The sequence below is a fragment of the Microtus oregoni genome, unplaced genomic scaffold, assembly GCF_018167655.1.
Source record: "Microtus oregoni isolate MIOR12 unplaced genomic scaffold, Mior012 000029F_ref0000214, whole genome shotgun sequence".
In the NCBI taxonomy this organism is placed as follows: Eukaryota; Metazoa; Chordata; class Mammalia; order Rodentia; family Cricetidae; genus Microtus; species Microtus oregoni.
Genome location: NW_024543088.1, coordinates 19,019,968 through 19,031,490, shown reverse-complemented (window position 1 = coordinate 19,031,490; position 11,523 = coordinate 19,019,968). Strand labels below are relative to the sequence as shown.

At 44.7% G+C, this 11,523-nt stretch overlaps 1 protein-coding gene across 1 annotated transcript in view; it reads left to right on the top strand.

Moving 5' to 3' along the window:
* The window catches only part of Pi4ka (phosphatidylinositol 4-kinase alpha), a 126,866-nt gene that overhangs the window by 79,387 nt on the left and 35,956 nt on the right, over positions 1-11,523 (top strand). The window contains exons 20-27 of the mRNA XM_041678192.1: positions 1,213-1,321; positions 1,766-1,902; positions 2,035-2,168; positions 4,326-4,408; positions 8,819-8,889; positions 8,968-9,092; positions 10,664-10,745; positions 10,978-11,061. Coding sequence (XP_041534126.1) covers positions 1,213-1,321; positions 1,766-1,902; positions 2,035-2,168; positions 4,326-4,408; positions 8,819-8,889; positions 8,968-9,092; positions 10,664-10,745; positions 10,978-11,061 — 825 coding nt within the window. The remainder of the gene's footprint in view (positions 1-1,212; positions 1,322-1,765; positions 1,903-2,034; positions 2,169-4,325; positions 4,409-8,818; positions 8,890-8,967; positions 9,093-10,663; positions 10,746-10,977; positions 11,062-11,523) is intronic.

Here is an 11,523-nt window from a genome sequence, read left to right as displayed (position 1 = left end):
CAAAAGAGAAGAACAGAAATCCTTGACTACTCACCTGCTCAGAAGTAATTGCTTCCAGGAACCTGAGGATTTTTTCCCCATCTTTGTTCTGTCCTCATACATTTATATTAAAGTGTATTTGAAATATGTATATATAATGCATTATATATGTATGTGTGTATATATATGTATTGAGAGCCGGGTATGGTGGCACATGCCCTTAATCCCAGCACTTGGGAGGTAGGGGCAAGTGGATCTCTTTGAGTTTGAGGTTAGCCTGGTCTACATAATGAGTTCCAGGACAGCTGGGGCTACACAGAGAAACCCTGTCTCAAAAAAACCCAAATATATATATATATATATGAAATCTGCATTGTATATTTTGCATATTTTACTTGACACTGAGTTCTGCCTATACAAACAGGTGATCATAGAAAACAATTAGTTTTCAAGACAGAGCTTATGTAGCTCATGTTAGCTTTTTTTTTTTTTTTTTTTTTTTTTGGATTTTTCGAGACAGGGTTTCTCTGTAGCTTTTGGTTCCTGTCTTGAAACTAGCTCTTGTAGCCCCACCCTACTAGTGTAGAGGACTAGATCTCATCACTCTATGGGATCCGTGTGCTCCATGGAGTGGTTTGTTCAGAGTAACCACTTTCTGTAACTCCCACGCAACTGTGGCCTCCAGAGCAGGCAGGCTGCTTTCTCAAGCAAGAGCTCAGGGAATTTGACTTCTCACACCTGCGCTCAAGCCAGTCTGCTCTCACTACCAATGGAAATTCTGCCCAAGATTACTGCTTGAAAGAGTCATGTGCTGGAAAGTCTACTGCTCCCATTGTGATGTCTTCTCTGAGGGCCCTCCCAGTCCCAGCTCCCAGCCTTGGGGCCTGAGGCTTCTTTAGCAACTGATGCTTCCTCTCTGTTCTCTGCCTGGCCATGCTTTGTGTGAAGACCCATAATGACACTTCCAGGAACTGGAATTGTTTCCCTCCCAGTTAGATAGAATGCCCTTTGAGTGAACTCCATGCACAGTGCCTGGCTCAGAGTAAGCATTCCATATAACCAGTGAGGGAATGAACCTAGAATCGGAGAGTGATTGAGAAGATCACTGCTCATTGCACCTGTTTGCACCCATTCTGGCTGTAAGGCTGGGATGGGGCTCTTGGAGAATGTGTGCTTGATTTTACACTTGAAGTTTTACTAACAAATAACCTTTCTCCCTTCCTCTCACATCAGCTCACCCGACGGCTGCCACCCATCAAAGAAGCTAAACCCAGGCTACAGAAGCTTTTCCGGGACTTCTGGCTGTACTCTGTACTGATGGGGTTCGCTGTAGAGGGCTCAGGTAGGGAGTGGTGTCTCCCAGAGAAAGCTGAGTGTGCAGTGGAAACAGCTAGGTCAGACCCATCCACTCCAGAGCCTGAGTACATCTGATCTGAGCCCACATGTAGCCGCTTGTTCCCAGGGGTATTTACAAACAGACACTTCCCACTGTGTGTGCCACATGACTGTAGACAGTTGGGTAGACAATTGTTCTGTGTCCTATTATGGACAGTTGTCTTAGGGGTCCCAAGACTAGAAATTGCCAGAGTCAATACCAATGTAAGACTTCTTTAACTAGGTGCTCGATAGTCTTATAAATTCTCATTCTCTCTCCCTCTGTCCCCTCCTCTCCTCTCCCTCTCCTTTCCTTTCTCCTCTTTCTCACCCCACCGGCCCCATGCCTGTCAGTCGGGTGGCCTCCTGGTCTGTTCCAGCCCTTGTCTTACTCACACCCACTCTCTTGCAGGACTCTGGCCGGAAGAGTGGTATGAGGGAGTCTGTGAAATAGCTACCAAGTCACCTCTGCTCACCTTTCCCAGCAAAGAGCCGCTGCGATCCGTCCTCCAGTACAACTCGGCCATGAAAAATGACACGGTCACCCCTGTAAGGCTTCTCTTCTCTCTCTCCTTAGACTGTCCAAAGAGGAATTAGAGCAGATCCCTTCCACATCCTTACTAAGCACTTGGGTTCCTTCTGGGGAGGCCTCATGAGCCCCTGAGTGTTTCCTCCCTCCAGGCTGAGCTGAGTGAACTCCGAAGCACCATCAGCAACTTGCTAGATCCTCCTCCCGAGGTCTCTGCCCTCATCAACAAGCTGGACTTTGCCATGTCTACCTATCTCTTGTCTGTGTATCGGCTGGAATACATGAGGTACATGAGCCTTCACCTTCCCACACATCTGCTGGAAGGGGCGCACATCTTTAATCCCAGCACTCGGGAGGCAGAGGCAGGTGGATCTCTGTGAGTTCCAGGACAGCCTGGTCTACAGAGTGAGTTCCAGGACAGCTAGAGCTATATAATAGAGAGCCCCTGTCTCAAAAATAAATAAATACTAAATAAAAATAAAAACCAACAAGGCTAGTTAGATGGCTCAGGGGTAAAAGAAGCCTGCTACTACAAGTTCAGTCCTTGGACCACACGAGGCAGGAAGAGAAAACCAATTCCTAAAAATCATCCTCTTACCTCCACATACACACCATAGCACATCACACACACTCAGACAAGCACAGAGATGAATCTAAAAAGACAAAATTGGATGGTTAATGTAATAAAAATGATCATCTCATTCCTCATTCCCATCTCCTATAGTGTGTTGTTGTAGCTCCTCCCTTCTTTTCTCAGAAAAGCAAAGGAGAGAGCTAAGGATATAGCTTGGTAGTATAGAGTTCTTGTCTCACACGTGACAGTTCCATCCGAGCATTTAAAAAAAGGAAGGAAGGAAGGAGAAAGAGAAAAGAAACTAAAAGGAAAACCAAATATAAGTGTGGATTTAATGCCTGAATGCATAACTAGAAGAACCGTCTCCCACCCCTCAAGTGTGGCGCTTGGGAGTATCCCCAGGATCCTTCATCACCCTATGCCAGCATGGAGGAACAACCTGAAACTGATTCAAAAATGAAGCTTCAATTCTCAGCTTCTGGTTATTAGGGAAACTTGGAAACCCCAGTGTAAGAAGTTAAAAGCATCTCAGCCTGCATCACTACTTTCACTTAAAGACCCTGGCTTTGCTTTACAAAATTTGGGTGCCTCTTAGAAGGCTGGTGTGGGGCCGGTTAATGTATGCTGTTAAACCCTGCTTTCTTACCTCAACTCCTAGACCCTGAATGGCTCTTCAGTGGAGCTATCGTTTAAGCACGCAAATTTGTTTTCTTCTTTTTCTCTAAAGGTTATAGGTTTTTTGTTTTTGTCTTCTTATACTTTATTTATTTCATATTTGCCTATGACTCTGGGCACATGGGTGCCAGGCAAGGAGCAGAGGTTCTGAGCTAAGTCAGAACCTTTGCAGGCGTCAGTCCTTTCCTTCTACCATTGGATCCCAGGGACCAAACTCAGTTGTGAGGCATGGAGGCAGGGACCTTTACCCAGACAGGTTTCTTTTTATCATAAAAGTAAAAATAAAATCCCAGTTATTGTGGAGCCAAGGCAGAGGGATTGGTATGAGTTTGAGATCAGCCTGAGCTACTCAAAACCCTGTCACAAAAAAAATGAAAAAGGAGCTGGAGAGATGGCACAGTGGTTCAGAGCACTTGCTGCTCTTCAGAGGACTTGAATTTGGTTCCCAGCACCTACATAAAGTAGCTTACAATCTCCTGGAGCTCCAGCCTCAGGTGATCTTCTCACCTTGCAGGCACCTACACACACAGATGCATAGAAATGTAAATGAAACTTTTTTAAAAAAGAAAACAAGCCAACCCCCAAGAATGACCAGAATATGCCAAAGGCAAAGAAACAAAAAAATGCAGGTCTGAGGCTGAGCATGGTGGCACATGACTTTAATCCTAGCACTCAGAAGGCAGATGTTAATTTGCTCACTTCTCCCTTTAGTATCCTTTGTACAGGCACACACGTACACACAGATGTGCACAAACGGCCTTTACACGACCTGTCGGTGTGGTTGTGCTGCACCTGTTCCACTGTAGGTTATTCTCTTTCCCTAGTGTATCATTGTGTTTCTGCCATGCTGTGTGTGTGGTCACCTTCTGGCAGTGATGATGTGTCATCATGAAATAGGTATGCTTCCTGTTAATGAGGAACTCACACTAGATCTATCTGAGTAGTGCAGACAGCATGTATTAAGGTGTCTTGGTTCATGTGACCTCAAGACATGTCACTAAAGGTGTGCTTGCTGGATTGAGAAAGATAGGAATGTGGTGCTAGATGGTGTAAACCACCTGTAGGAAGTTCAGGGGAGTTGTGCGCCTGTACATAGCAGAGATGCTGTCATTTAAGCCAAACCAGAACAGTGCCAGGGCTCTGGTGGGAGGGTTAGGATGTGCAAACGATACTCAAAGCTATTTCTCTTGTCAGGGTGCTGCGTTCTACAGATCCTGATCGCTTCCAGGTAATGTTCTGCTACTTTGAGGATAAAGCTATTCAGAAGGACAAATCTGGTAAGCTTATTATTATGGTACTCTCATGATAAATTGAGTAGGAAAAAGAAAGAATATTTCATATTTTCTATTCACATAGAGAAAATAGTTTTATGAAGTTACGTTCTCTATTGGAAATATCTTCATAAAATAGATAACCTTAAAAAATACTGCAAGGTAGGACCAGCAGCAGGTAGTGGTGGCACACACTTTTAATTCCAGCCCTCAGGTAGAGGCAGGCAGATCTCTGAGTTTGAGGCCAGCCTGGTCTACAGAACGAGTTCCAGGTCACACAGAGAAACTCTATTTAAAAAAAAAAAAAAAGTAGGGGAGAAAAGGATAGCTTAGCAGGTAAAGGAACTTGCTGCCAAACCCTACTGCGTGAGCTTGAGTGCTGGGAGACTCCATAAATTGTCTTCTGACTTTACAATCCATTCGCACAAGTGCACATGCACATAAAATAAATATGAAAGACTTCTGCTTTTTTATTTTTACTTTATTTATTTTTGGTTTTTTAAGACAGGGTTTCTCTGTGTAGCCCTGACTATCCTGGAACTCACAGAGATCCACCTGCCTCTGCATCCCAAGGGCTGGAATTAAAAGTGTGCACCATCATCACCAGGCCTTCTTTTTTTAAATTTATTTTTATTTAATGTTTTGCCTGCATGTATGTTTGTGTGAGGGTGCCAAATCATGGTGAGCTGCCTTGTCATTGCTGGGAATTGAATCCCTCTGGAAGAGCAGCCAGTGCTCTTAACCACCGAGCCATCTCTCCAGCCTCCAAAGACTTTTTTAAAAAATACTCCAGGGTGGCCTGGGATGTAGTTTAGCTGATAAAGTGCTTGCCTGGTGGGCATAAAGCCCTGTATTCAGTTCCCAGAACCACATACCTGGTATACACTGCCATCTCAGCACTTGGTCGTGGAGGCAGGAGGATCAGAAGTTCAAGATCATCCTCCGCTACATAAGGAGTTCAGGGGCAAGGCAGGATACTTGGAAAGCTGTCAAGGAGGTGGGGGTAGGTATCCAGGCTCCTTGGGAAGCCAAAGCAGGAAAATTGTGAATTCAAGGCAAGCCTGAATTACTTAGAAACCCCCAAACCGAAAGAGGGCTGGGAGACGTCTCAGTAGGTAAGAGTGCTTGCTAGAGTCTGACCTCAGATCCCAGCACTCTTGTATAAGCGAAATGGCTGTGCGCCCGTGACCTCAGTGTTGTGGGGCCAAGACAGCTGGGCTCCTGAAGCTCACTGGCTGGCCAGCCTAACCCAAATGACAGGCTTCAAGTTTAATGAGAGAACCTGTCAGAAAACTTAGATAAACAGTGATAGAAGAAAACACGCAGTGTCCTCCTCTGGTGTCTAACTGTGCACACTCAAAGCACGCCCCACACAGGTACAGACAAGTGTACATGACACATACACAAAGGGAGGGTATGGGAATATAACTCAGTGGTAGAGGGCCACTGATGCAAGGACCCAAAATAGGAGTACACTCTCTGTTCGAAAGTGCTGAAAAGAGCTAGAGCTGCTCGATGGTCCTTTATGGATCTGCAGCGTCTTTCTGTCGCCAGAGGCAGTTCTGCTTCTAAACAGCAATAGCAGGCCGACAGGACCAAGGAACCAACTAGACGGACTCTTAGTGAACAAGTTGTCATATATTATTTTATCAAATATCGTAATTTAGATGTAAATATATATAGTGTTTTTATAATTTTACTTAATTGAAATGAGTTTACATTATAAAAGATATTCATCATAATGATGTTCTAAAAAGAGTAAAGTTTAATACAAAGTGTAAAACAAAAATAGGGAGACTACATTCGGAGGTATGTGTACTGTTGTTCCTTTTATAAAATGGCATAGGATTTTCATAGAAGCTATACACATCTGCAGGCATGCTTTAAATCATGTCTGTATTACTCACATTACCTAGTGCATGTGAATACCGTGTAAATCCTCATACCATTTTCAGTATGGCTTTATGCTGTGAGTGCTCCCTGTGTGAATGTAAGTGCACCAAGTGCATTTATTTGGTTTGTTCTCTCTCTCTCTGTTTTGTTTTGTTGGTTGGTTGGTTGGTTTTTGTTTTTATTTTTTGAGTCAGGGTTTCTCTATGTAGCCTTGGCTGTCCTGGAACGCAATCTATAAACCATACTGGCCTTGAACTCAGGTATCCAACTGTGTCTGCCTCCTGAGTGCTGAGATTAAAGTCATGTGCCACCATGCCTCGGTGGGTTTTGTTTTCTTTGAACATATAGCTCAAGTTGGGCTTCAACTTGTGACCCTACCTTGACCACTTGCGTACCAATATTACAGGAGGGTTTGCCATGACCAGCTCTAATACCTGAAAGTCTTTGAACCTCATGTCAGTTTGGGGCTAGAGAGATGGCTCAGCAGTTAGGAGAACCTACTGCTCTGTCAATGGCTGGAGTTCAGATCCCTGTAACAACCCTCCAAGGAGACTAGTGTCACTTTGGCGTGTCTGGGCACCTGTACATACATGTGCAATAAACACAGACATGCACATAAATAAATCACTTTTACAAAAACAATTTTATTAAATTTCCAATTTTGGAGCGTTTCAGATTTTAACTTTTTTTTTTCTTAATGGTACTGAAGATTAAACCCAAAGCCTCACACATACTGGGCAAATACTCTACCACAGAGATACAGCCTCAGCTTCCATTTCATATATATGGGTTTTCTTTTTTTTTTTTTTTCAAGACAGGGTTTCTCTGTAGCTTTGGAGCCTGTCCTGGAATTAGCTTTTGTAGGCCAGGCTGTTCTCGAACTCACAAAGATCCACCTGTCTCTGCCTCCTGAATGCTGGGATTAAAGGCGTGCGCCACCACCACCCACATTTCACATATTTTTTAATATACATTTGAATATATATACTTTTAAGACATGAGTCCATATTAATTAATGAATAAATATAAAATAGGGAAAGAGAAGCAACTCTTTCTTAAAGAACTCCAGTTAATAAAAGTAGAAGCTGAGCGTTGGTGATGCACACCTTTAATCCCAGCACTCAAGAGGCAGAGCACAGGTGTTTCTCTGGAGTTCTAGGCCAACTTGCTCTACAGAGCAAGTTCCAGGACAGGCTTCAAAACTACACAGAGAAACCCTGTCTCAGAAAAACTAAACAAAGTAGAAGAAATGGAGATAATAGAAAATCCTCATGAGCAGCCAAAACTAGCAAAATTTCAAAGAGAAATTAGATAGCAACATAATTGCAAATATCTCCCCAAAGACACATTATCTATGGTGGTGACAGTGGTGGCTGTAACTCGCTCACCACTCCTCTTCCAGAGTATCACTAAGTTCCTTGGCTCAGAGTGTTAGTTTTATAAGTATGAAAAGGGAATGTAGTTGCTGAGATCATGTGATGACAGTTGACATCAGAAATGATAAGAGCTATAGATATCATAGTTCCCTGATGGGATGAGAGGAGAAAAGCACAGAGCCAGGCATGATGCCAAACACCTGTAACCTAGCACCTAGAAGTCTGAGGGAAGAGTATTGCCATGAGTTCAAGTCTAGCCTGGACTACACATTGAGTAGCAAGTTTGTCAAACCATGTCTCAGGAATCCCAGAAGAGGGACTGGAGAGATGGCTCAGCAGTTAAGAGCACTGACTATTCTTCCAGAGGACCCAGGTTCAATTCCAGCACACACATGGCAGCTAAAAACTGCCTGTAACTCCAAGATCTGACAAACATGCAGGCAAAACACCAATGCACATAAAATGAAAATAAATTATTTTTTTTAAAGATTTTATTTATTATGTATACAACATTCTGCCTCGATGTATGCCCGCACGCCAGAGGAGGGCGCCAAATCTCAGTACAGATGGTTGTGAGCCACCATGTGGTTGCTGGGAATTGAACTCAGGACTTTTGGAAGAGCAGCCAGTGCTCTTAACCTCTGAGCCATCTCTCCAGCCCTAAATTATTTTTTAAAAATGAAAAGAAACCAGAAAAGAAAGGCATATCACCTCTGGTATTCCCTCTAAGTTTCTCAGATCTTACCCTGAAGAGCAGGCATCAGATAGCTAAACTGAGAGACCATCTTTAAATTACCCGTGTCCTTAACATACCAAGATCATGAAGTCCAGGAATAGATTGAGGAACCAACACATTCTAAGAGACCAAGAGTTGTAAGCAAAGTCTGTATGGTGTCCAGGAACAGAAAGGGACGTGAATGGGAGAATTAGAAAAACCCAGGTCAATGCTGAAGTTCTGGTGATGGTGTCGCACCAGTGTCTGTTTCTAAGTTTTGACAAATGCAGGCTGGTTATAGCTGATGTAACTCTTCCAGTAAGCCGAGGAAAGTACAAAAGAACTTGGTACTACTCTCCAAGTCTATGAGTTTGCGGTTGTTTGTAATTTTTATGACTGTACCTAATCCTGGGAACCACCGTATCATTTCAGGGATGATGCAGTGTGTCATCGCTGTTGCTGACAAAGTGTTCGATGCCTTCCTGAACATGATGGCAGATAAAGTAAGCATCACCAGAGCGCCAGCGTGTGCCTGCTGGCGGCACACGGAAAGCCCTATGGTACCTCTCTTCTCACTCTAGGCTAAGACCAAGGAGAATGAAGAAGAGCTTGAGCGGCACGCCCAGTTTCTGCTGGTGAACTTCAACCACATCCACAAGAGGATAAGGAGAGTAGCTGACAAGTACCTGTCTGGTCTGGTGGATAAGTGAGTTTGGCTTCCCTCTAGTGCTTGTGTGTAAATGTTAGTAGTTTGGAACAGAGAAAAAGCATGGTTACATCATCAGTCCAGAAAATAACAGAGTCAGAAGAAACCTTAAGGCTGATGCAGCCTTCCCAAGAATGTCCTCAGGTTTGTTACAGCCTGCATTTTAGCCTAGAAACATACTCATTCTGGGCCATTGGTATTACCTAAAATAATTTGATAAGACCAAGTTTAGCATATCCTAATCCAGGATCTAGCTAGAAGTCCCAGGTAGAATAAGGATCTTACGGGCTTCTGAGAACAAAAGCATTTCCCCACTTCTCTTACTGAGAGACAACACAGTCTTAGAACATGACAGTGTACTGAGACCTTTAGAAGGGAAGCTGGGGTAGCCTCTGAGGTGTAAATGCCCAATTAGCACACACACACACACCTTGTCTTCAGCTTCCCAAGACCATCCAGGGGTTCTAGAGACTCTCACAGAGGCTGCATGCAAGCAACCTTGTCCAAGCAGTTGCAGAATCTGAGGATAGGTCAAGAGCCAGCCAGAGACTATGAGACCAAGCCTTGCACATATAGTACACATCTAAGTCAGGCCTCTTGAACAGTGGGTCACATATAAGATGAGCACTGCACACAGGTAGTGTCCTTCCAGTCTTAGGGCCATCATCCATGACTGTTTTACTTCATTCCAATGTTCTTTTCTGTTGATGCCATAACATGAGAGGTACTGGGGAGCTACCATCAAAAACTAGAGCCTGGCGGTGGTGGCGCATGCCTTTAATCCCAGCACTCAGGAGGCAGAGGCAGGAGGATCTCTGTGAGTTCGAGACCAGCCTGGTCTACAAGAGCTAGTTCCAGGACAGGCTCCAAAACCACAGAGAAACCCTGTCTCGAAAAACCAAAAAAAAAAACCAAACAAACAAAAAAAAAAAACTAGAACTGTTGGGGCTGGAAAGATGGCTCAGCAGTTAAAAGCACTGGGTGTTCTTCCATAGATTCTGAGTTCAATTCCCAGCAATCACAGGGTGGCTCACAACCATCTATAGTGAAGTCTGGCGCCCTCTTCTGGCCAGACATACATGCAGACCACAACACTGTATACATAATAAATGAATAAATCTTTTTTTAGACTTATTTATTTATTATGTGTATACATAATAAATACAATGTTCTCTCTGTGTGTATCCCTGCAGCCAGAAGAGGGTACCAGACCTCATTACAGATGGTTGTGAGCCACCATGTGGTTGCTGGGAATTGAACTTAGGACCTTTGGAAGAGCAGGCAATGCTCTTAACCGCTGAGCCATCTCTCAAGCCCAAATGAATAAATTTTTAAAAGCAAAACAAACTAGAGTTGCTTTGGAAAGGATGTGTGTAGCCTGTATTCAGCCTCAGGAGTAGGATGGGCTGGCCAGAGAACGTTTCTGACCATACACCTCACTATGGAGAGCCTAAGTGGATAGGTGCCATGTCTCCATGGGCTCATGCTGGTGCAGGGGAGGCATAGAGGCAGACAATGTAGTTCCTAGAAAGTTCATCTCCTCAGTCCTGAGACCCCTTTCCTTGCTCTAGGTTTCCACACTTGCTCTGGAGTGGGACTGTGCTGAAGACCATGTTGGACATCCTGCAGACCCTGTCACTGTCACTAAGTGCTGTGAGTGTCGCAGTGGTGTGGATCTGCCTGACACATGACTCTGTGTACGATGTCTCCTCCAGATACCCTGGCCTCACTTACCCACATTGTTCCCTGATGTCTCCCACTAGGCTGCAGCAAGTTTGGAGTCCATGTGGGGCATGTGGTGGGAAGGGGTAGCAGACACATTGCTGCCTGAGTCACATGCTTGGCAGAGGCAGCCTCAGTGACTTAGGGGCCTGTATGTTTCCAGGATATTCACAAGGACCAACCTTACTACGACATTCCTGATGCCCCGTATCGGATTACGGTTCCTGACACATATGAAGCCCGAGAGGTAAGTCCCGCCTAGTCCTCTAGAATAAGGGGTTCCCTGGGAATGTCAAGACAGGTCCTCAAGCCCCCAGCATTTAGCAGTATGATGGGTTTTGGCACTGTCCCACCGCAGGAGGAGCTCCTGAATTCCCAAGCCTATCTGTGTTCCAGGCCTGTGCTTCTCACTGCGCTGTCCAGTCTCTGCAGCATTCATTCCTGCTTCAGCCACAAAGGCATTTCCAGCTGCTAGTCAGCTACAGCCCCTCAGAAGCACTGAACAAGCATAGTTTTCAGAGCTCAGCCCTCTGAGGCATGCCAGCTTTTCACTGGAGAACAGAATGGCAGACTCTAGCTTTGCCTTGCCCTTGGCAAGTGGGTAGAATAAATAGCCCCAGATGAGGAGGATGTCCTGGAAGGTGCTCCTCTCCCCATGGAGTCTGACTTTGAGCCCCTGCTGCAGAGGACTGAACCGGGGCCAGACTCA